Source organism: Gracilinanus agilis, chromosome 5 (genome assembly GCF_016433145.1).
Source record: "Gracilinanus agilis isolate LMUSP501 chromosome 5, AgileGrace, whole genome shotgun sequence".
Taxonomy (NCBI): Eukaryota; Metazoa; Chordata; class Mammalia; order Didelphimorphia; family Didelphidae; genus Gracilinanus; species Gracilinanus agilis.
Window position 1 is genome coordinate 83,991,659 of NC_058134.1, and position 27,070 is coordinate 84,018,728.

General features: G+C 37.8%; 1 protein-coding gene across 1 annotated transcript in view; it reads left to right on the forward strand.

Annotated features, from left to right (window-relative positions):
- ADARB2 (adenosine deaminase RNA specific B2 (inactive)) overlaps positions 1 to 27,070 on the forward strand; it is a 183,567-nt gene that overhangs the window by 108,912 nt on the left and 47,585 nt on the right. The window contains exon 4 of the mRNA XM_044678951.1: positions 19,464 to 19,632. Within this exon, the coding sequence (XP_044534886.1) occupies positions 19,464 to 19,632 (169 nt within the window). The remainder of the gene's footprint in view (positions 1 to 19,463; positions 19,633 to 27,070) is intronic.

Here is a 27,070-nt window from a genome sequence, read left to right on the forward strand (position 1 = left end):
AGGAGCTGCTTAGCAATCAAATCCAGTTCCTCATATTCTTTTTTTTGATGTGGGAGACTAGGTTGCTAATGGAGCGAGGTGCCTGTCCATCCCTAAATGGGGAGACAAACAGATTTCTCAAACTGTTAATTGCCAATCATTTCTTGTCATTTGTTTTCTTTCTTAAGAGGGTATGACTATAATATCTATGCTAAAATAAATATAGATGATGTACAGTGGAATTCTTTTATAACTACACTGTGAGGAAGTAGGAAAGTCAGGGTTATTTTTTTTGGACTTGTGATTTCATTGGTAGACACAAATCTTGAGCAGCAAACTCTCTCTGATGAAGCTATTCAGCAACTCATCTGCCTTTACAGTGGTAAGGAGTTGCCAAACACACTGAAAGTAACGTTAGGTGCCTTGACAAGAGTAGAAGAGACAGTAGGGGGAATTGAACTGAAATCTCCTTGATTTTGAAGTCTATTCCATGTCCCTACTATGCTATGCCTTTTAGGTTACAATTCTACCTTATATGTCAGGTGTTTTAAAGCTCTCTTGTTAATCTCATAGAATTTTCGAGGACTTGACAATTCATAAGACTCCTGAATCTATGTGAGGATAAGTCAGGGTTTGAGCAAGTTCTTCTTTACAGTTGAGTAAACCATAACTTTATACCAGGCAGTTCTTAATGTGATATAATTCAAATGATCTATGGGTAAACTTCAAAGGTCAATGAACTTGAAAGAGAAAAAATAGATCTTTATTTTCACTAACTTCTAACTGAAAATTGGTATTTCCTTTCATTATGACTAAAACAAACATTCTGACAAGAGGTTTAGAAGGTTCACTACAGTGCCAAAGAAGTCCAGGAGACATAGAATGTTAAAAAATTCCTCCAAACTAGGATTATACTCTAGAAACTACTGATTGTGACTACACTACTACCAAACTATTAATTTTTACAAACAGAATCACTAGATGTCAGAGGCAAGATGAACCTTAGAATCATCTGGTCCAATTCTCTTGTTCTGACATGGAACTAAGTATCTGTAAGGAGAAAGATGGAATGAGTATTTATTAAGGGCCTGCTATGTGCCAGGCACATTGCTAAGTATTTAGGTGCTATTATAGCCCTGTTTTATGGTTGAGGAAACTGAGGCAGACTAATGGTTAAGGGATTTGCCCAGAGTCACAAACTAGTAAATGTCTGAGGCCAGATTTTAACTCAGGTCTTCTGACTCCCATCCTGTCTCTTTTTCCATTTTACCACCCACTTGCCTAAGTTCAGAGAAGTTGCACAGTGAGACTTCAAACCCAAGTCATCTGAAATATAACCCTTTTCTTCTTTGCATTACAGCTAATTGACCCCCTTGTTGCAATGCTAACCCTATGCCCCTTCACTACATCACTCTACCCCTATCCTGACACAATATAAGAGTTTATTTGTGGCAGAGAAGCCAACTCCAAAGCCCACCATCCAATTCAGTCAAAAATCTGTTCAGATCAGTAGGGAAAATAAATAAATCAAATGGTGATTTGGTCTCATTTGGCCCAATCTGGCGAATAGAATTAATGTTTCATTTTTCTAATTCTCAATCCTGTAGACATAGTGAATACTAAATTTCAATGAATCATGGACAATGAAGAGATACACTTACAGAGTTACTCTGGAAGATGATAAAGAATGGTACTATCTAAGACTATGCTCAGAGTTCCATTCTATCTAATCATCAACAAGCATCTATTAAGTGCTTAAGTGCTTACCATGTACAAGGCACTATGCTAGGCACCTGGATACAAAAGCAAAAAATGAAACAATAATCCCTGAAGGAGCTTCCTTTTTATCATGTCAAACAACATATATATAGAGATAAATATAAAATAAATACAAGTTTAATTATCAGATTTTGACTGCCCAACTGACTCTGGTTCAAATCTGGTCTCAGACGCTTCCTAGTTGTGAGACCTTGGGCAGGTCACTTAACTTGCATAACCCTTACCACTCTTCTGCCTTGGAAGGGAGAGAGAGACACACACACACACACACAGAGGCAGAGAGGAGAAGAAGGAAAGGAAGGAGGAAGGAAAGAAAGGAGGAAGGAATGTTTGGTTGCTTGGAAATAAGAGTGTATTACTTCCAGAACCATAGTATCATAAGAGCATGAATCTGGAAATGGAAAAGACTTTAGGGGCCATCTAGTCCAAACCCTTTTATTTTACAGCTGAGGGAGTTTCCAGAAGGTTAAGTGATTTACCTACATTCACATAAGTATCAGAAGAATTTAGAACCAAGTCTCCTTGACTCCATGTCCAACAGTGGATAGACCCAGGTGTGAATCTTTTTCAATGGGACCCTGATAAGTGAGGAGCCAATATTAGAGCGGTGAGAGCCTACAGGTGGGGGACTCTCAAAGCAGGAGTAATATGAAAAAACCTAGCTAGGAAGGAGACAAAAAATAAATGTTTTATCAGCTCCGAACTAGATGGATCATTGTTCCCTCTACTCAGTCATAGGGGAAAAAAAGAGCTAAGAAAGCATAAGCTCTTTCATACTCTTTTACCATCTACTCTTCTTTGAGTAAAAGTAGATAATAAAGCTCATCATGGCATTAAATTTGTGACTAACAGATGTCACATCACCCCTAAAAGATCACAAAGCCAGAAGTAACAGTGGTTTGCATCCCTTTAATTTTGGACTCAGTCTATGACCCAACATAATTAATAGGCAGCTTTTCTTGAAATGTTTGCACATATTTATATATCAACCACTCCTCCCATGACCTCCAGTACTATGAGCAGCAATGTAATGTAGTAACCAACTGTTCCAGCATTACAACTGTAAACATTTCTGCAAAAAGAAAATTTTGTGGAGGGACAAATGTTTTGTTATTTTGTTGGGAGCGGAGCTAAGAAACTTTGAAAAGGAATAAAAATATATGATTTATTTAACTATTCAAAGTTGACATATTTTGTCACTTTATTAGTTTGGAAATATAAATAGACAATATGCAAAATGTGGTTTGCTCATAAAGTTATTATTTGGTGTATTTAAAGATATGAAACCCCTCAAGGATGAGGAGGCAGGAGATTATACGAACTAAAGTAAATAGTTTTTCTTTCATTTTGAATTAAGAATGAAAGAAAAGAAAAGAAAAAAGAAAAGAAAAGAAAAAAATCCCCATGAAAACTCCTCTTCTAACTCTCAAGTTGTTTCTGTCTTTTTTTTTCTTAGGCCTTCACATTTCTAACAGCCCCAGATCCAAGTCAAACATTCTTAAATGAACTTGATTGTTAATGAATTAAGAGAAAAATTCAAGGAAAGGGAAAAGAAATTGTTAAGGAGAGGGACAGATTGAGTCATAGGAAAAGATTAAAAGCACATAATGTTGACTTTGGATAAACAATGACTAAGGGATGGAGCTGTAGGCAGATTATAATAGTCTGCAAATATTCAAAGGATGTAAACACCAACGAGGGATAGGAATTGCCAAAGATATGATGAGAGTAATGGAATGAAATTGAGCAGAAGATCATTTAGGCTGAATATCAAGAAAAGTTTGCTAATGGTGAGAGCTATTAAACTGTGGAATAGTCTCTCCCAAGGGAAGTGGTAGAAGCCCCATTACTTGAATCATTAAACTAGAATGGACAAAGTACTAGAAAATAGATGGTTGGAAATGATTCTGTACAAGACCCCTAGGGATAGTATTGTGTATATCTATATATCTATATATAAAATGCATAATGATATAATCATTTAAACCTCATTCTAATTCTTGTAATTTTGTGATTTTGTTAATGATAGTTGGCTTCCTTTTTTCTTCCATTTCTTTCTTGAAGATACTATTTTTTTCCCACACATACAAATTAGGTTATAGAAGAAAAGTAATTGGAGACATGAGTTCTAATCCTAGCTCTACCTGTTCATTGTGACTGTGAGCAAGCTGTTTTAAAGAGATTTAGATTTTCGTTTCTTCAGTTTTAAAATGTAGGACTTAGGTCATATCATCTCTAAGATCCCTTCCAGCTATGACATCTGATTCTGAATAGAACTTCAAAGAAACTACTTTATAAGGTGTTAAAAAGTACTGTTGTTTGGGGTTTCCATGATTAGGAATTCCTAGTGTAGTATAAAAATTTATTCTATAAAAGTGAGTACATTAGTGCTATTTACCTTCATGGGGAGAACTTAATAAATAAACAGAGTGGTTGAGTTCCTTAATAACTAGGATGAAATCTTCAGCTTAGCTCAGGGTGCCAATTTCAGGGAATGAAAACTGAATCAAGCAAAATGCCATAAATAATTTTTATCAAAACAGAAAATTATCAAAGGAATACAAGAGGATTATAGAACTTGCCATAAGCTTGAGCCTCCTACCACAGAAGACGGCACAATAACCATGTGCCTTTGAGTCTTGTTCTGTCCTTTAATCTCACTTATCCATCAGTCTAGGATTTTAGGTTTCCATGGACTGCAGAGATCACATAATCAAAATCCCCTCATTGTAGAGATAAGAAAATTGAGACCCAAAAAGATCAAGTAACTCACTCAAACTTTGACTCCAAATCCAGAGGTCTTCCTGTTGTATCTGGTTGAGCTCAGATTGTCTTTTATTTGGGAATGGAGATAGATAGATGATAGACGATAGATTGACAGACAGACAGACGGACTGCTGGACTGACAGAATAAGCAAAATAGTTTAGATAAATCCATAGATAGATGGTAGGACAGGTAAATAGATTAGACAGGATAGTTGAAAAAGATAAAAATAGATTTTATTGATAGGATTACATTAGATTGTAATAGGTAGGTCAGATATTACATAGGTAGACAGAAAGACAGACAGGCCATACAACAGGCAGGTAACCATAAGCATTATGTTACTCGTTAAACTTTTTCACAGAAGTGATTCTAAATGAGGGAATTACCCATTCCTCTGGTGTCTAGATGCTGATTCTTACATTTAAAAAAGAACATTTCATAATAGCTAGCATTTATAGAGTGCCTTAAGGTTTGAAAAGTGTTTTACATATTTTCTTTCACTTAATTCTCAGCACAGCCTTGTGAAGTATGTTCTATCATTATCCCTCTTTGGCGAATGAGGAAACTAAGAATAAGGAATATAAAGTGACTTGCCCAGGGCCATAGAGCTAGTAAATATCTGTGGCAGAATTCAAACTGGCAACTTCTTGCATCCAAGTCCAAGGCCCTGGCCACTATACCACTCAGCTGTCATTTTGGAGTTCTGCACACAGTAAGCCCATAAGGAATGTTTGCTGAAACTTGGGCTATTGATAGTTATTAGTAACTGGCAGAGCACTTAGGAGATAATTTCTAAAACCTTAGTTTAGGTCCAGAACTTAGAAAATAAATGGGGAAATCCATAGCAGAAATAGAAAAAAGACAGAGAAAAAAATGCCCAGACTCTACAACTGCCTCCCATAATACCACTTCAAATGCCTAAATTCTTAAACCTAGTTGAAATTTTTGCCTGTAGCACTTTTTCTGTAATTAAGTTCATAAGTTTAAAAGTTCCTATGTAATTGGACTTTGATCCCATTACTGGAGCAACTTATATCAAAATGCCTCCTTTTCTCCTGTGTCTCACATGGGTTTTTAGTGCGATGTGTCTAAAAACTAACTACAAAAATTGGAGGGCTGATCTCTAAGTTCTCATAGTCCTAGATCAGGGAAATAAGTCTGGATTCATTTTATCCATATTCTTCATAATTTTTTCCACATCTTGGGCATTAACTTCTCTTGACTTCTGCCTTGTCTGTGATGTTTTTATATCTAGATTTAATTGTATGTTACTTCACAAAGCCCCCAATTTTTTTTTCAATTCAAACTTGTGATTTTATCAGTTTCAAATGCCTAACATGGAAATTCCTTCCACTCATGCACATCCTCTCCTTTGCTCAGAAAAAAAATTTGTGTAGAGGGCAACTAGGTAGTATAGCGGATAGAGCTCCAAGGATCCGAGTTCAAATATGACCTCAGATACTTCCTACATACGTGACCCTGAGCAAATCACTTACCCCCTTTTGCCTAACCTTTGCTGCTCTTCTGCTTAAAACTAGATACTGAGACAAAAGGTAAGGGTTGAAAAAAAGAAGAGAAAGAAAGAAGGAAAGAAAGATGAGAAGGCAGGAAAGAAAGAGAAACAAAGAAAGAGAGAAAGAAAAAGGAAAAAAGGGAGAATTTGTGAAATTACCCATACTGGTAGGAATAATACTTCAAATTCCAATATGATTTCTAAGAACCTATCACTAATTTTTTTTCTATATATCTAAACATATTATGGTTTTGTGAATATGTGTGTTTCCATCTTTTTAAAGAGACTTTATTTCAGGGATACAGTTTAGATTTGATCAGTAGTATATAACCACCACACAGTTAAAGTCTGATTTGCCTTTTTTGCTCAATAAAGTCTTATAATTATCCAATACTTACTAATGTGTCCCGCTGAAGCAGTGATATGAAGTTGCTAGCATAGACTTTGTCTAACTTATAATCACTACTATTCAATCTTGATTTTCAAAGGAATTCATCCTTGAAAATGTTTAAAGAATTGGACATATGAGCAAGGAAAAATGGAAACCTTTTTCATTTTTTCTAGCTTCAGAATAATGGCTCTTAACCCTTTTTTTGATCCTTACCTTTTGGCTTAGAATCAATAAGGGGCAAGGCAATTAGAAGTGTCAGCCAGAAGTGTCTGAGGCCACACTTGAACCCAGGACCTCTCATCTTTTGGCTGGGGCCCTCTAGCCACTGAGCTACCTAGTTGCCTCCTTAATTTTTTTTAATATCATAGACCCCATTTTATATCTAATAAAGTCTACAGACACCTTCCTGGAATAACACTTTAAATAATAATAATAATAATTGGATGGAAATGTGACATTTTTATTAGAGATTAGTGAAAATACAGACTTATTTTTCCAATCCAAGTTCACAGAAGCCCTCTCCCCACCCATTTAAGAACTACTGTTTTAGAATAACTTAGCAAAACCTAGCTAATCAATCCCTTTCTATATCTCTCTACTTTGACTATTTCTGTCTCTTGTTTCCTTCAACTCAAAGGAAAAAAATGCCCTTTCTGTAGAGAACACCATAGAACTAGACCCTCCAAATGCCCCCACTACCATTTAAATGCCACTGTATTAACCTTATCTCGCTTTAAAATTCCTAAAGCTGTCATTTACTCTCATTCTCTCTAAGGAATGAGCAGCATTATGCTCAAGAAAATTCCTTTTCTTGACTCATGGCAGAAGACCTCATTTTCAAACTTAAACATACCATCTTTATTCATCAAAGGTTATTTAGCAGACACTCAACTGCATACCATTGTTTTATAATTCATTATTGTGCCTCATTTGATCCTTCCTAGTCAGAGTGATACCATATCCAGGCAAAGAAAAAATGTAGAGTCTTCCTTTAAGGAAGTCTGCTAGTAGTATATAAGGGATAAGGATTAGTCCTATGATTTCAAAGTTATGGGGAAATATTAAATAAGGAAACTCACTCTGTCAATTCAGGCCAGCTCTTTCCTTCTCTGCAACCTTTTGTCTTGGAGAGATGCCTAGAATGCTAAGATGTCAAGAGCTAGTATTTATCAGAAATATGACATGAACTCAGGTCTCTACCCATTATGCCCCACTGCCTCTAAATCCTCTGCTATCGAATAAGTTTAAATATTCTAATTACCTCCCATATTTCAATATTTTGAAGAAATCAAGATTTTATCTGACTGGACAATGACCTAAAATTTGGTCGGCATATTTGTTCTTAAATGGTGTGATAATCATCCAAGATTTCCCACAAATTCATTATAAAAGACTCAACCAACCCACTGGAATTCAAGCAACAGTTTATTTATAAGATTTGTTCAGTCATGTTATTCTCAATGTTATAGTCTTCTCTTAGAAGCTGAAAGGCACCAGTAGATCACTTTAGCTTCCCATCTCTTGTCTGCCATTTCCGCTGAAAGGTTAATTGATTAAATCAAATCATTGATTTAGAGATGGTGGGGAGGGAAGAGAAGAGGGGTAGGCAGCAGCATTCAGTTTCACCCTCTATACAGATGTGGAGAGTGAGGCCCAGAAAAGTCACATAGGAAGCAAAGGACCCAAATCCAACAACACACTTTCCGTACTACTGCCTCTTTTCTGGTCATGTTCTTATTCAGTCGTTTCAGATGTGCCCAACTTTTCAAAACCCCATTTGGTGTTCTCCTGGAAAAGAAAAAGGAATGGTTTGCCATTTTCTTCTCCAGCTTATTTTCCAGATAGGGAAACAAGGTTAAGTGACTTGCCCAGGGTCACAAAGTAGCTGAGGCAGGATTTGCACTCAGGAAGATGAGACTCTCTGACTCCAGTTCTGGCCCTCCCTCTATCTATGCCACCTAGCTGACCTATTTGTAATCTTACATATCCTCAATAAGTCCCTTCATGACACTGTTAGCACAAAAAATATGGCATTATGCATACCAAATATGCATAATCAATGTTCTTAGAGTACAATAAAAGCCACTATACTTTGATGAAAATATTTTAGTCCATTTGATGGTTCAGGTATTTCATGATCCTATATCTTATCAGGAATTTCATTGCAACCAGGGTACTATAAAAATGTACCATAGTCTGATTACTAAAACCCCAGCTAATACAGTTTGTTTATAGTACTTGTCCACTGTTATTATTTATTGAAAATTCATACTACTCTATTAATCATAGAATTGGTAAGCAGCCATGGGAGAAGAGGCAGTGGTAAATTTTAGTCCCATTCTGTCTCCCAAGGTGTTGAAAATTTTGATGAAGTGACTACCAATTTATACATTTCTATTTTTTTTCCTGTTCATGGTACCATCATTCTCTCACTAACCTAAGCTAGAAAATAAGTTACTTTTGGACCCTCCCTTCATCCTTACCCTCTATTTCCAAGTCACCAAATCCACTGAGAGATTCCTCCACTTCTTTTATTTCATTCTTTCCTTTCCTGCAAATTCATCCCATCCCTGCAAACACCACTTAATTCAGGGTCACATTATCTCACACCTAGATTATTGAACTAGACACCTATTTTCTTGAATCCATTCTCCCTCTTTCTCAATCTCTCCTGTATTTATCACAAAATACACCTTGCTAAAACATCATTTTCATCAGGTCTCTCAAGAGCCATCAGTTGCTCCCCATCATCAAGCAAATAATGCCTAGATTCCTCAGGTTGGCATTCAAGGGCTAAGGCAAAGATACAGAAGAAAGGATATTGGATTAAGAGTTAATCAATCTGGATTTAAATCATGCATCTGCCACTTATTAATTGTGTGACCTTGAGCCAATCACAACCTCCTTGGGCTCTAGTTTCTTCATCTGTACAATGAGGGAACTGGAGCAGATGAGTCTCTTCCAGGTCTATATCTATGATCCCATCTAACCTTTTCTCCCTTTATGACTTTCCTTAAACTCTTTGTTCCATTCAAATTAGTCTACTTACCATCCCCTGAATGCAACTTATGGTTTCCTGTGTCCATACCTACCTTTCCTTCTGCCTAGAATGACTTTTTATCAATTCCAGTGGACAAATTCCCCATCTCCAGCTGGTTTGTCCCATGTAAAAATATTCCTACTTGCAGCTGATTCAAAATACATGGCTATTCATTCCCCAATTTAAAAGACACTCATATGGAATTTAGATACTGATGACATTTTCAAGAAAGATATCCCATTATTCTCAATTCCTGGCCTCACTATCGGCCATTTTCTGCAAAGTCCTCTCAGGGTAAAAATATCCCCCTCATTAACTGTTTCTGAACAGCCAACATTTTGTTTGATCAGCTGCCCCTTTGCAGCAATGCCATGGCTCCCCAGTCCCCCAACATGAGTTAATAGGTAAGCAGCTAACTTCACCCTTAGTCCCTTCAGAATCTGGCTGTGTTTGCAAATAATTATCTGCTCAGCCTACTGAGCTCTTTCTGTCTGAAGGACCAGGGACTTGACATAGCTGGTGGGAAATAAAACTTTGTCAAGTAGATGTCTAAATTAGAATCCCTGAGCAGAATTTTGGTCAAGATGTTAGACTAAGCTGAGACTACGCTGGCTTTTCGTGTGTTTCTAAAACATCCCTTTTAGCCCTAGTTAGGAAAATAAAGGAAGGGAGAGGGATGATTTCAGTCTTGTTTATTTTGCTTTACTTTTTTTTTTAAATCCTTAGCTTCTGTGTATTGGCTTATAGGTGGAAGAGTGGTAAGAGTAGGCAATGGGGGTCAAGTGACTTGCCCAGGGTCACACAGCTGGGAAGTGTCTGAGGCCAGATTTGAACCTAGGACCTCCCGTCTCTTGGCCTGGCTCTCAATCCACTGAGCTACCCAGATGCCCCCATATTTTGCTTTACTTTTAAACCAAAATGAACACTGAAAATGTTTAGGTGGGACAGATTCATATGTTCAGATCAACCTTCAGCCTTATCTCATATTCAGTCATTTCTTTGGGCCCCATTTTCTTTTTTTGTAAAATGACAAAAGAGTGAAGAATAGATCCAACAATTCACTTCAATTTAACAAATATTTCTAAGTTGGTATTTCATTTAAGGCACTGTACTAGGTTCTGGAAATACAGGGATAAAATATTAACAGTTCCTGCTTCCAAGGACCTTCCTTTCTACTAGGGATATGAGTTGGGGTGTCAGGGGACTAGAAGGCTTTGTTAATAAAACATATAAGAATAATAGAAGGTAATTCAAGGAAAGAGAGAACTCTAAGACAGGACCTGAAGAGGTGGTCTCCAAGTTGATCCTTGAAGGAAAATGATTATTCTGTGATGCTAAAATAAAGACAGGTTTGCATTCTAGGAATAGGAGATTGACCTGACCTAATTCAAAGAGGCAAGAGATGGAATGTCAAATTCGAGAAACAATAAGTGGTCTAGTTCATGATCTCTAAATTTCTTTTCAGCTCTAATGTCCCATTATTCTATAATACCAATCACACTCTAAAAGGGATGGAGGGAGAAAGGGATGGAAGAAGGGAAGGAAGGGAGAGAGGGAGGGATGAAGAAAGGGAGGAAAGGAGGAAGGAAGGAAAGTAGGGAGGAAGGAAGAGAAGGAGGGAGGAAGGAAGGGAAGGAGAAAGGAAGGAAGGGAGGGATGGAGGAATAAAGGAAGAAAAGGAGAAAGGGAGGAAAGATGGGAAGGAGGTAAAGGAGCACTTACCTGGGCAGACCCAAAGGGATACAAAGATAGAAAGTGAGCCGAGCCTAGTATTCTCAAAGAGTTTACATTCTCATACAAGTAGGAAAATACAAATAGGTAAATGTTGGTTTGAAGTAAGTCTCAGGAATGGTGAATTGACTTATAGAGCAACCCACAGACATAACCTTTCCATAAACAACAGCACAATTGTATTGATTTGATTATTGTACCCAGAGCAAGAGGTGGGAAGGAGGTAAACTAGAAGAGGATCCATTTGGCACAACAGATGGCAAGATGGCCTAGGTGGACAGCTGAATGACAGGTGAAGCATGGTTTGGAGGCTGCCTAAATACAAAGGACTATGTAAATTTCTGCTCACTTAGTCCAAAGGCCAGGCCACTCAGCCCCAGGGCAGGAGTTTGGAATTTGAGTGGCTTAAATTCCCCAATGTCTGGCATTGGAGTTCCGGAGATCAGGTGCAAATTAGACAAATCCCAGGAGGGAGAAACAAAAAAGTAGTGACAGCACAGATGGAAAGATGGCTCAGCTGATCTTTTATGATCATATTAAAGTCTCATGCCAATGGGATCTTAACTATCCTCACAATGAAAACATCAGCCCCGAAAAGCTGCATGTGGGGCCAGAATTGCCAAAGAAAAGCTGGAAAATAGGTACAAAATGAACCTGACTAGCAAAATTCACCAACAGGGAAATGTGTGATATGTAAACTCATTTTGAATGGGGCTCTTATCTTCCCTGTCTAGTCCTGTGGTTGGCACAGAGTAGGTGCTTAACTCTTGTTGAATGATTGATGTTCATGCCCAACCTTCAAAGTCTTTCTTTGCTTAGTTAGTAACAAGATATAGTCATTTATCATCCGTTAATAGTGGACTAATGTCCATTAATTCCTGCATCCATCTTTTTACCTAAATCCTTACTGCCCTCCCCATTTTTCTCATTTCTCTCCCTCACTGATACTTGATTTTCTCTTTCCTTCTCTTCCATCATCACTTTTTCTCATTGTTTAATCCAAAATTAAAATGGAAACAAATTCAAATCTTTCTTTGTTTTTGATGTATCTATACGAATGTCTGTGTTGGTCTACATGGAAGTTTTATTTTTGGAGCTAAAGTTCCATCAGACGAAATCCCAGGTGATCAACAAATTAGGTACCCATCGCATGCCAAGAACTGGGCTAAGTACTGTAAGAAAAAGGCACAGGAAGGGAGTTTATTAAGTACCTACTCTGTCAGGAACTAAGTGATTTATAAATACCCTCATTTGATCTCCACAACAACCCTGAGAGGTAAGTGCTATTATTTATACTCGTTTACAAATGAGGAAACTGAGGCAGAGGTTAAGCAGCTTGTCCAAGGTCATACAACTAATATGAGAGGCCACATTTGAACTCGGAGAGATCTTGCTAACTCCAAGCCCAGTGCCCTACCAATTATGCCTTGGTAGAATTGGTCCTGGCCCCAAGGAGCTTGCAATTTATTTGAAAAGACAAGTCTCACATCCACAAACAACACTAAAGGAGTGACATAAAATTGTTTATAATCCAGTACTAGATTGTGGGGTATAGAATACACACAGCATCTGTACAACCCACAGCACTCAGCAGGTGGTTTTTATTAAATGTTTAACAACAATGACAGTGTTTTTCCTGGCCCTTTTTCCCTTGAGATTCCTGTTGCTTCAAATAGGAAAGCAAGACTGGCAGCAATAGACTGCTTTTGGCAGGAAGCCGACTTGGAAAACAGCAGGAGGCCCAAGTGTGACTTATAAAGCTGACCTGGCAGAGAAAAGAGTGGTTTTAAAACAAAGGGGGAAGTCACACACACCAACTAGTATCAAAGACAGGATTATTTCAAGCAATCTGAATCGCTTCATTACATGTCACTGTAAGACAAGTACTATCCTCAGCCTCTTGGAAAGTTTCAGTAGAAAATATACTTTCTGCCCTCAGGAAGTTTATGCTCTAATAAAAGAAGCAGGAAATATATACATTTAAAAATTATTATTTTATATATAATAATTTTGTTATATAATATATGTAATAGAATATATAACAAAATTATTCTATTACATATATTATATAAATATTTTATTATATATGTACACATATATATGAAAACAAAAATTAACTTTAGAATTGAATCATTTAAATTTCTATTTAAATATCTTTCAAATTATTTTTCTAATTCTAACCTATAAAATTATTTAGGAATTTTATATATTATAATTATATATATCCTTATATATTATAAGGGAATTGTTCTAGAACTTCTCTCTGAATTGACCTACTTCTTTAACCTATGACTGCATCTTAAGGGTTTTCCAAATCCCAGTACTCTGTGCTAGTTTAGTTCAATGGGATGATTCCTCTTCATCAGTCCCTCAAGTATCTGAGAATTGATATCAGCAGAGGAACTTTGAAAGCAACTTGTTCGAGTGTTATATTTTGCAATTGAAAAAACTGAGGCCCAGCAAAGTTAAAGGAGTTACAAAAGGTCTCAAAGTAGTAGTGGAGGCATTTGGGTGACAAGATTGCCACTAGATCTGGAGTTAGGAAGACTCATCTTTCTCAGCTCAAATCTTGCCTCAAACATTTACTAGCCATTGCTTTACTCCACTAGAGGAGGAAATGGCAAACCACTCCAGTATCTTTGCCAAAACAAAAAAACAAAAAAAAATGGATATTACTGGTGTACTATATAGTCCATGAGGTTGACAAAGAGTAAGACATGACTGAAAGATTGAACAACACAGGAGTACTAATAAGCTGCCAGGTTGATTCAAGCCCAAATCCTCCAGCACCAACTCCAATGTTCTTTCACTCTACCCCAATACCTAATTCATGTCACATTTAATTTTTTTAAGTGACAAATTTTAGAAGCCATCAGAAAAATTATAAACTCCACAGGTCAGCCTATCTGGAAAAATGACCAACTTATCTCTGTTTATGGAGTTCCTCTGGGGCTTGACTCTACCCAATCTCTCCAATTTCATTTTTCACTAATCCTCATCACATTCCTTCTGCTCCACTGAGGCCCATCTCCTCACCAACACCACCCTGCCTTATTCTCACTCTCTCTCCTTCCATCAAACTGTTTTTCCACTTAAAATATCCTTTGTTATCTTCTTCATTATTCACATACTAACCATCCTTCAGGGTCAAGCTCAAGTCCCTCTTCCTTCATGAAGTTTGTTTCTAATTAGTTCTCCATACTTCAGACATACTTGTTTGTTGTATGTAACTTGTAACAAGCAGAAACTTACCATTTAGCATTTGATTTTTCCAAGTATGTCAATCTTGAATCCCCAGCTACATAATAAGCTTCCTTGGGAAAGTGACCAAGATCTGTGTCCTCTACCACAACCAGTATGGTATCTTGGAGATGGACTATCCCTTCACTGACAGCCATAATTATATCTTGAATCAATAGATGTCCGCAATAAATAAAATGCAGTGTGTCTGAACTGGTAACTAGGATAGAGAACCTTTATGTAACACTTTTAGGTTTTTAAAGCATTTTATGAGGGAGAAAGAGGACAGGAGGGAGAGAGAGGGGAGTGAGAGTACAAGAGGGTGGAAGGAGAGAGAGAAAAGAGGGAGAATGAGGGTAGGAGGAGAGAGAGAAAAAAGAGAGTGAGAGAAGGATAGAAAGGAGGAGGGAAGAGAAGAGAGAAAGGGAAAAGGGGGAGAGAGTGAAAAAGAAAGAGAGGGAAAGAGGCAAAGAAAGAAATGCAATGAGAAGACTTATGTGTCTATAATCACAAGACCTAGGTTTGAATTCCCTATGAATCTTTCTACCTATATAACCAGTAATTAAACAGCCTGGATCTCAGTTTCCTCAGTTATATGATGAGGGTTAGACTAGATGACCTCAAAGGTCTTTTCTACTTCTAAAACCATGATTTTTTAAACATATATATTTGATTTGTGTGTATATTTACAGACATGGGCCATTCTATATACTTAATATTGTCTTATTTACCCAACTAGATTGTAGATTCTTTGAGAATGCAAACTGGCTTATTTTGTGGTCTCATCCCCAACACACACACACACACACACACACACACACACACACACACACACACACACACACACACTCCTCTAATGCTTGCTTTATTATGAAAGTATGACAGGATAGCTTTTTCCCCTAGATGTGTTGAAGTATTTCATGATCCCTTATAGTGGAAGGACTCCATGATGTCAAAGATCCCCAAGTCCATAAGAGTATGTGCTTCCTTTCCTTAGACCCTCTTAGTGGGCCTTCTTGAGTTATTTATTTCTATTAAAAATTTTTCAATAGCCTTTGACCAGATAATGATCCTCTCTAAACTTAACCAGGCTAGTCTTTGCCATGGCAGGTCTATTCTTGGGCCCCCAAACTTTCTCAAATATGTAAATCAGGCAGAGATTATGTTACAATAGGCAGGAGAAGGAAGGTTAGTTAATAAATGAGGGAAGGAGCTTATGATGTGAGAAATTTATTTTATGTTAGATGCCTGGGAATATCCAGGATAGGGTTAGGACCAGGTTAGTCAAGACTACTGGTAGTGAAATATAAGGTCTTTATAATTAGGGATCATTTCACTCGTTGAGGTTGTGTCCCCAATAAGTCACCTAATCTGTACCTCAATTTTCTCACCTATAAAATGAAGATCATAGTAACATCTACCTCACAGAGTTGTTGTAAGGATCAAATAAGATAATGCATAGTATTTTGCAATTTCTAGCTAAATAAGCCTTTGGCTCTTGTTAAAATATAAGTGCTATGTTACCTGGGGAAGGTAATACTGTGAACCTTGACAGTCATTTAGTGTAAAGAATTGGAGGACTTAGCCCTTTTGGTTCTGAAAGTTCCACTCTATCAGTGTGCTGTCCTGATTGATGAGTGTGTCACATAGCCTCTACATCTAGGTGGCATCCACCCATATTTCACATTCTCCCTGGGTTGTTTTCTCATCATCTATCTTGTCTCTCTTCTCCATTGTATCTCTCCACATTTCCTTTCTGTCTCTGGAATCATAATCAAACGAATATTGTTCTTGATAATGAAAAGGGTATGTCAACTCCTCTTTGGTTGCCCTCATCGTCCCTATAACTTTATAAATCAAAACACCTTTCCCTGGTCACTGACTCCCTTTTCCCCTATTAAGAGGCAAGATCCTTGAGTGAAATTATCTTACTTTTGTATTTGCATACTGGTGCTTAGAAGCTTCACTTAGTATATAACAGAAGCTTAAAAATGTTTTTTTCAGTCAATAAATTCTACTAAAATCCTCCTCTATAGAACATCCAAGTGGTTCTGAGTTCCTGAAGGCTGTAACATAGAGTGCAAGCTCTGGCAGGTCCTTCCAAGATAAAGACTTCAAATATCACCATAAGGTTGGGGCAGGAGAATCAATGAAAGTCTCTCAAAGCAGCATAGACATAACCCATGCTCCCATCCTCTATGTATGCGTATGTATTCAGATGCTACAATAGACCAGGGATAGCCTAGCTAAGTTCATAGAGAGTCACCCAGTAAAAAATCTGGGTGACAACAGTAACTCATGAGAGTCCACAAGGGTGTGGGGGGATAGAAATCTGCCAGCAAAAGAAACACTTGTTCCAGTGAAATCATCCATCTGTTTTGATCTTGAAGAAGAATTCATCAGACCTTTCATTCAGAATAAGTTTTTATAAAGGAAAAGGTAGAAGTAGAACTCAAGAATGGAAAGAAGGCTACAGAACAGAAAGGAAGAAGGACATCACACCTATGAGCAACCACTGTTTTGCCCTCTTAGAAAGCTACCTTCATTTTTTATCATTATTGGGAAGATTCTGGGTAAAGATGATAGACATTTACTTGCCAGATTTGAAAAGTGGAATCTGGTAGCCAATTGTCCTCCAGTAGTCTATTCCTCATACCAATTCATGAAAGTCTGTGTCATTTATCCATGCCCTAAGAAACAGCTAGGCTATTCCTTCTTAGAATTTAAAAAGTGGAGAGTAGGGGAAAAAAGAGGGAAAGGGTGCCTGCCCATCTATGCCCATCTAAAGAGCTGGGAAAGCAGGTCAGGCTCCTTAGAAATGAACTCTTAGATAAAATGGAAGCCATTATAACCTGCTGTATCTTCCATTTGTCCCTTTGGCTCTTAATGGGAAATACAACCTCGTGATTTTGAAATAGAAAACTGGTTTTTATTGTTGATAGTCTGGGACATGATTTGATGTTTTCTCCTTTTGAAAAGCAAGTCTCTAGCACTATGAGACCATAGCATAAACATATCATTCCTAAAATATGGCTACAAAAATGAGAACAGGGCAAAGCAAATGTCCTGGCACAATGTGTATAGTAAGCAGAGTATATTTTTTTAAAAATTGCCAAGAGAAACTCTTGCATTTGATATTCTAAGCACAAAATTCTCCCACCTGAAACTGTTTGCCTTCATCACATTGCTTCTAAATTTTCACTTTGATGATCTTATTGGATGGGTATCCATGTAATAAGTGATAATAACTCTCAACAAAGAATTCAAGTTGACCTGCTACTTGTTGATGAGATGTCACTGAGTCCAGAATAATTTTGAGAGTTTTTGCTCTCTACTCACAGTCCCACCTCCCTTCAGTTCTCCCCAAATTTAATTTGCATAATATCACACTGAAAGGGGACATGTTTGGTAAAGCATTCAGTTGAAACTCAAGTGGACTGGTGTTGGGCTTTGGATCAATATGGCTTACTCTTCTTTAATACAGAGGTAGACTTTATTGTCAATGTGATACTCTTTACAAGTGCTCTTAGGGTAAAGATGGATGTGAATATGATACATTGTGCCTCCAAGTTCTTTAATACCATTGAACCTTAAATTCAACATTTAGAGATTTCTTCACACTTCAAGGCAAATTAAGGCACGTAAATCAGTAAAGCAGGCAACTTAAGTCTATATAGCATGCACTTTAAAATCTTAAAACCCAATATATTTTATAAAACTGGTCGGAGCCTAGTTTAGGAACTCCAGAAATAGAGAGCATTGTTGCCCAAATTTTGAACTCAAGCTCTGATTTCCAAATAGTTGTAAAGACCTGCTGTATATTTCCCTTATTGTTCTTAAGAACCTTCCTTTAACAAGGTGAAGTAGGAATGCTAAAATTTTATAAAAGCCAACCTTCTACTGGCATGTTGCCTTGAACTTCACATCATGAGCTTAGTGGAATAAGCAAAGTCATCTTTGATATGGATCTCAGCCAGCAACAAGCTGCCAATTGGATGGTCTCAGGGTCAAAAGGGTCGGAGGGACTCAAAAGGCCAATCCCCTACAGAGCAGTCAATAGCAATGCCAGATCTTCCTATCTTTAATCTGATGCCTTGTGCCAGGTAAACCATCATGTGTCAAACAGTTGGGGATCATTTCAATTATTCTAGATCCCTGGACTGAGTTTCCATCATGGCCACTTTCCAGTGCTGCCTCTTCTCCATTTATTACTCTTCCTATCTCCATCATAACTATAAGCCTAAAATATAGAAGATCCCCTACAGACCACCAGGAAAATGACCATTTGCCCTCAGGAATAAGCCAAACCTAGATTTTGATAGTTTGAATCTAGATACACATGCTGAAATTTAAAGTCAATGTGCTTTTTATCTTTTTAACTTGAGGACTCCAGAAATGAGAATATCTCATTCCAATCTTCCTCTGATGGGATAACTACAGCCATATTATAAGGGAAGTAGAAAAGAAACTCTCCAAAAAGTATCCTCCTCAGCACATAAGCTGAATATTCCATCAATTATCTTTATCATTCCTATCATCAAGTGTTATAGCTACAAGATTAGTAGGTAACCTTTGAAACAAATTTTTTACTTTTACCTTTATTGCCTGCTATATAGGTCCTTTCTTAGTTTGAGAGCACCAGGATAAATTGGGGCTGGAGGGAATTCAAGGGAGTAGGTTCCTAAAAGTTCACATTTGAGAAGTGCTTGAAAGTTTCCAAAAATCTACCTTCACCTCTGAGAGATAGGAAGTAGATGCATGCTATCTCCAATTTACAGACAGAAAAACTGAGTGCTGAGATTAAGTGATTTCTCCAGCATCAAAAAGCTAGGAAGCCTCTAAGCTGAAATTCAGATTCATCTCTTCATCCTCATTTCCAGTTGTCCTTCCCCTACACCATGATGATTCCTCCAAGAGTCACCACTCCAAAGATAGTGTTACTGGATCCAAAAGTTACTGGAGCAAGGGTTCCAAAGAGTTCTCCTACCATTCTGAAAATTCTTCTCTGTGTCTATTTCCACAGGTTTGGATGTTAGGCATGCTCAGGTAATTGCACTGTCATCCGGCACCAAGTGCATAAATGGAGAATACATCAATGACCAGGGACTCGTGGTCAATGACTGCCATGCTGAGATTGTGGCAAGGAGAGCATTTCTTTACTTCCTCTACTCACAGCTGGAGCTGCACCTCAGGTAAATTGAACACTGCTGATGCCTGGGAAATGCTCTGTGGTCTTTCATGGAACAAATCTGTCCTCTGGACATCTGAAATCACATTTCTTTTATGACAGTGTTTATGTGTCTTAGGCTGATGTGTAGTCCCAACATCCCAAGAAAACCAGAGCTAGGTATTCCACAGAATAGGATCCATGGAGTTGTTTTTTTTTCATTTTAACCGATTTCCCACCCATAATGATTAAACAAGCATCATAAAGTATATTATTAAGCCTTCCGATGATGACACTTTGAATACCAACTGTATTACCATGTGGGACTGCTGGAAGATTGAAAGACTGGTCATCCTGTTCATTTGCTGGCATTTCTCTTCCCTAATAATGACTCTCCTGATAATGTTATTCAGCAGGCAATTTTCAAGGCACACTCTCTCCCTTGGGGGGGGGGAGATGGAGAAAGGGAGAGAAGGAGAGGGAGGGACGGATGGAGGGGTTTTTGGGGGAGAGAGGAGGAGAGAGAGAGAGAGAGAGAGAGAGAGAGAGAATGAATGCACGCTTCAGTGATGTTTGTCATTAAAACCTCTCCAAAGGACAGAAGTCATGTTAAGAATACAGCTACCTAGGGAATCCAAGCATGGGCAATTAGAGCTCCTTCTCTACAATACTAAAAACACCATTATAGCCAGTAGGTGAAATGAGTCCCAGACACAGATATTCTTTTAAATTTAATGTTTTGTTCCATCCTTTTATATCCAGTTAACTTCCAGTAGAGGTATTTCCCTAGTTGATTAATCATTTCTGCAGCAAAAGAGACTAGGAAAATTTATTAAATAAATGGGATCAATTTGCACCAGATCCAGCTGGACACTAGGAAATAAGCAAGGAATTGAGAGTTTCTTCTTGTATATTCTGCACCTCCTTCAGTTTGGTTTTAATGGAAATCATTATTTTCACTCCTCTGTTATTAATTCCAGAACTTGCCTTATGTTAAAAACAAAAAACAAAAACCTGCACTACTGTCTCTTGGGAGACGAGAGCTATTACTCTCTCTGAAAAATATAATTGCATCGATCCTGCTTCAAAGCATGTTCAGTTACACTGTTATGTTATTTGGATCAATGTTACCTTCTCCCTGGTAAACTTTCATTTGGGCTCTGGAGGCATGCCAAGTCAGCATCAATAGATCTCTAGGCTGGGGTGAAATTGCAGCCATTTCCAAAAGACCTTATGGTTTCACATGACCTCAGGGCTCTGGACATTCTGACTGAGTCATGGAAATGTTCCTACACACTGGTCAGCACCGATTTCTGACTGTCAAATACTGAGGAAGATTCATCTCCAGTAGGCAGGCTAGCACAATGCAGTAGAAAGGCTGAAGTATTTTCAGCTCCAAAATTTAAACGAAACCAGCACCCAAAGAGCGAAACAAAAGGGGCTGAACAGTTTCCCACGATGTTAGATTATTAGACTGTCCTTCCAAAAGCAGGAGGCCTCCACAGCTGGGTAGATCTATTGGTGGAAAGCACCTGAAAAGAAAATGAATCCAATCGCTCACAGTACCCCAGGTATAATGAGGAAGAAAGTTAGGGTAAGCTGGAAAGGAGAGAAGGGAACCACATTTTCATCATGGAATTGTAAAGCAGATGTTTGCAGCAACTAAACCTCTTCATTTAGAGAAAGCTGGAACACCTGCTTTTCTCTCTTGGCTTCCAGCAGTACAGGGTGGGATGGAGAAAGAGCACGTACCTTACAGAAAGGAAGAATAAGTAAGCACTTTGGATGTATCCTCAAAACGCTGCAGAATAGTAATGAAACAAGAGACAGTAGTGTTTATTGCTTTGGGGCCACGATAAGTAGAAAATATTAAAGATCACAGATTTAGAGCTGGAAGGGACCTCAGAGGCCATCAAGTCCAACACCATCATTGTCCAGATGAGGAATGGGAAGCTGAGAGGGAAAGCGAGTTGCCCAGAGTCACATGGTAAATGTCAGTGGAAGGATTTGAACATAGGTCTTCCTGATTCAACGTCTAAAACTGTAGCCTCAAAAGAATATCTCAAACTCTAGCTCCCCACGTGATTTCCTAATTTTTTACAGCTCTTGCCCACTACCCCAGCACCTCTTGAACCAATGTCATTCTTGTGTAGCTATCCAAAAGAAGAAACTGGACTTGAAGATTGTAAGATGAGAGAAAACTAAAATTAAAGTAAGGAAAAAGCAAGGAAATAAAAAAATTTTAAGCACTTACTACTAGCCAGACTCTGTGCTAAGCACTTTACAGATATAATCTCATTAAGCCTCACAGCACACTGGCAAGACAGATATTATTCCTATTTTAGAGTTGAGGGAAATGAAGCAGGTAAGTTCAGTGACTTATCCAGGGTCACATAGCTAAAAAAGTATCTGAGGATGGATTCAAGTTCAGATCTTCCTGACTTGAAGTCCAGTGCTCTATCAACTGTACTATCCAGTTGCAATTAGTGCTTTATATCAAATATATATACCAAACTTAGATCAAAGAGGGAACCAGAATACTTCACTCCCTAATAATTGAAAGTTAGTTAAGTCATCTAGAAAGTTTTTATTTTTAATCCACATGAACACATGCTGTATTTTCCAATATATGATAAAGAATCACGTATTTATTTTCTGATAAAAACAGGGAGAAAATGTTACAATTGTTAGGAAAACAAGAAATTGGCTATTGACTGTCTTTCATGTCAAAATAAGAAGACCAAATGCATCTAAAATCAATAATGGCTGTGAATATCAGCCATCTAATGGCCATGACACTGTCTGATTGAAGATGGAGTCAATTTCTGCAGAAGAAAACATGATCCTCACTCATGAATGCAAAGAACATGTCGTTTTAATTTTACCAGAATTTTCAAAGTAGGACCTGCCTGAGGTAAAACTAAAAGTTGAACATGCTTGACACCCTCCCACCAAGACTTTCAGCCTCATCTCCGTTTTTTCCCCATTTGAGCCCCTGGTTTTACCTGCACCCAATTTCTAGAGCCTCCATGGCAGTCTCTCCTCCATGACTTATCCCATTCCCCAAAAAAATTTTTTCCCAATTTCCCTGAACCTTGGAATATATACTTCCCTTGCCAACTCTCTTGGAATAATGGAGAACTTTCCCTCACAGATCAAGGGATCATAGAATTAGAGCTGGAAGAGATATAGAGGTTAATGAACCCAACATTCTTCATTTTACAGTTGGGTAAATTAAAGCTGGAGAAGTTGTAACTTGTCCAGAGTAACACAATTACTTAGGATCTGAGGTAGCTTTTGAACCCAGGTCTTCTCATCTTCAAGTTTAATATTCTGTTCATTATACTGCATTGCCTTGACACTTAACAACTGCTAGATCCCAATTAATGAAAAAATAAATTCTCCTAAAGTGGTCACATTATTTGAATTAACACTGCATATTTCCACTTGAACCATTTACATAATTATGATCTTCAAATAGTGCAAGTTTGAATTCATACGACACTTCAGAGGATTCATTATTGGAACCAGATGGGACATAGGTGTAATACGATAACCAGTTGAAAGCAGTAATAGCTTTTAAGAAAAGAAATGACAGAGGGGAATAGGGTAGATGTTTCTAACTATTTGATTTATCATGGAATAGGGATTGGCCTTGTTTAGCTTGATGACCCCAGGAAACTATTCTAGAAACAATGGGTGGAAATTGCAGATAGAATTTTTGGCTTGATATCAAGCAGAGCTTCCATACCAAATATGCTCTTGGAAGAGTGAGGGGTTTCCATTTGATGAAGGTCTTCAAAAAGAACCTGAATGACATCTTGTCGAGGCTATTTTAGAGGAAGATATCTGGTGGATACCACTTGGAGTAGATTGCTTCTAATGTTCTTTCTAACATGAGGTTCTGCGAACCATGTAAAACTCTAAACTAATCCTAATAGAAGAAGATGAGTATGATGAATCAAATGCTAGACATACAGCCAGGAAAATCTAATTTAATCCTTCCGCAGACACTAATTAGCCAAGTGACCCTGGGTGAGTAACTTAACTTCCATGAGTCCAAGTTTCTACATCTGAAAAAAAGGATAATAATGGTATTTACCTGACAGATCAATTGTAAGGGTCGAAAGTGAGGATGTTTATAAAGTGCTTTGGAAACAATAAAGTATACCATTCAGTGGGAGCTAGTAAATGTTATCCTTTAACTAAATTCAAATATGGGATAATGATAGTTTAAGGTACTATCCCTCCCAGGTAAATTTCTCAAAGGAAAAACCTTTATATCTCAAAGGAATAAGTCATTCCTTATAGAATTCTACATTCTATCCTAGTCATTTACAGAAAAATTTACTTCTCAAAATTACCTTACATAGACACCCGCCTTGTCTATTCACAATGCTGTCCAAGAATATAGGGCCAGGGGGCAGCTGGGTAGCTCAGTGGATTGAGAGCCAGGCCTAGAGACGGGAGGTCCTGGGTTCAAATCCAGCCTCAGACACTTCCCATCTGTGTAACCCTGTGCAAGTCACTTGACCCCCATTGCCCACCCTTACCACTCTTCCACCAAGGAGCCAATACACAGAAGTTAAGGGTTTAAAAAAAGAGAGAAAAAAAAGAATATAGGGCCTGTGACTGGATAAAATATAGAATTAACTTCCCCCTTTATCAGTCCTCCCCTTCCACCACCATCCTCTAGATAGAGATTGGATATTAATAAGTTACATTTATTTAGCACTTTAGGTTTAACAAGTCCTCTTCATTCATTCATGCTCTCATTTGATTCTGACAACATCTTCTTATAAGGAAGATGGTATAAGTAAGGGGAAGGGGTGGGGTGAGGGGTTAGATTTATAATTTCCTTGTGAACAACTCCCTCTATCAATTAAGATCAGCATCTAATCCTCAGTTTTAGGCTGTTACCTAAAGCACTGGGAGAATAAGTAAGTAACTTGCCCTGGTCACCAAGTCAGGAATTACCTGAATCCTAATTGTAAGACTGGCTCTCTCTCTAGGTATTATTACCATTCCTTTTTGATGGATGAAAGATAAAGACACCTGTCAGAAACACAAAATGACTTGTCCAAAATTACACAGCTTATAAGTAGCAAAGCTGAGACTAACTCCAAGAAGCCAGACTCTTGGGATGAAGGAAAGATATCTTCCTAGGATCAATGAAGGCTAGTCAGGATGGTCCTGTTGTACCAGGCACAAGAAGTCTCCTCTTCAAGGAGCATTTATCAATGAAATTCATTATATACAATGAAGAGAAAGTTTTATATACTTGGATTGGCGATCATGAAGTTTCAGGATCATCATTTCAAGTCTTCAATCCTTACATTTAATCACTGTGTTTGTCTCTTTTTAAGAAACCTATCCTCCTTGGTCCCTTTCCAGTCCTTAATCCCATCTATGCTATTTTGTCCCCTAACTCTACCAATATAGTATAATCAATTGGATCTCTCAAGCAGCTACTTTATTCATTTGTACAACCCCTTAGAACAAGTGGGAACTAAACAAAAGGAGATATCCCAAATATGATTTGGAAAACATTCAAAGACAGCAGTTGCTTGGCCATAATTTTGATTATGCTGCAATAGTGTCTTAATACTTTCATTTGTCTTTTTTTTCCTGACATGTTGACAGCTAACTAATGACTGACATCTACTGGTATCATAGGATCTTAGAGAACTATGCCAAGTATGTGGGCAGGGTTCCCATAACCATAAACCATATGGGGTTGGGGTGACAAGTCTTTTTAAATGTAGACAATAATTTATCCTGATTCCTAGCTGCTCAAATGAAAACATTTCAAAACATATCTGAGAATGACTATAACTAGATTTAGATATAGTTGGGTGCCAGGAAGGAGTTCTGAAATACTGAGGTATTCCCTGGGAGGAAGTTGGTCTCCAAGTCCTGTTTTCCACAGGTGATCATGGGAGTCTGTGGTTTAGACTTCATATTTCCCTCATAGGTTTAAGTAAAAGAGTCCAGAGAACAAGGAGAAAATGTTCAGAGTACAATTTCTCTTCAAAGAATGCACATTAGTGGATGAAAAAATAAAATCATTAGGACCAGAACCCTTGTGAAAAAACTCAACCAAAACTTTTTCAAAAGCTTCCAGTCCCAGCCAAATCCAGAGAAATCCACAAGATCAAAAATGAAATAATACTTTCCTTCTAAAAGATAAAACTTTTAAGAATGTGGCTTTGATGGGAAGCTAGGTGGCTCAGAGAAAAGAGAGTCCAGTTTGGATAAGGGAGGTCCTGACTCAGACACTTCATAGGTATGCGACCCTGAGCAAGTCACCTAACTCCAACTGCCTAGCCCTTACTGCTTTTCTACCTTAGAACTAAAACTTAGTATCAATTCTGAGAGAAAGTATGGGTTTAAAAAAAGAAAGACTATGGTTTCCATCCCAAGTAATAACCACATGTTACAGTAGAAAGAGCATTGGCTCTCGGAGGCAGACAACCTGAGTTCAAATCCATTTACTACCTGTGTGACCTTGAACAAATTACTTAATATATTTATGCCTCAGTTTCTTTTTATAAAATGAAAAAATTAGACTAAGTGGCCCTTCTAGCTCTTAACCTATGATCTATAAGATTTAAGGGATCATGCAACCCTAAGATTTAGATGTGTATGTACAAACAATGCCTTAAAAAATTTTTTTTCTGGGGAGGAAGATCTCATTCCTCAACCAGTGCTTTAGGTTCCATTTATATAGAATCCATTATCACACTGGTTTCTTAGGAACAAGAACCATGCCTTACCTAGCATTATATCTACCCCATTACCTACCATGATATCCTTTTACTTAAAATACATTTAAAAATATTGGCTGAATGAATAGATTTCCTTGGCTCACTTCTGGGTTTTGTTTGTTTGGCCACATCTGTGATTCCACTGATGTGTAGAAAGTACCAGGATGTGGGAAAAACCCTCCAATGATGAAAATCAACAATTTGTCTAAAATTTTTAGTCTTGGATTACGGTTCTTTTTTGTGACAAGGCCCCTTTTGGCTGTCTACTGAAGTGTAGGAACCCCTTCTCAGAAAAAAAAAAAAAAACGTTTTTTAAAATACATAAAAAGAGGAAGATAGGTGGCCCAGTGAAAAGAGTCAGGCCTGGTGATAAGATGTCATGGGTTCAAATCAGATCTTAGACACTTCCTAGCTGTGTGACCCGGGGCAAGTCACTTAACCCCAAATACCTATGTTTTACTGGTCCCCTCCCTGTTGGAACCCATTCTCAGTATTGATTCTAAGAGAGAAAGTAAGGTTTTTTTTAATAATGTAAATACATAAGAAAACATGTATAGCATTACAAAGGAAATCAATTACACTGAAATCGTTTTTTTAATGTTTTTAAAGAAGTTCATGGACCCTTAGTTAAGAAACCTTATCTTGGAGAGTCAGCTGGAATAGCAAGAGGGTGTGTGACTTGCCTATGTTTGCACA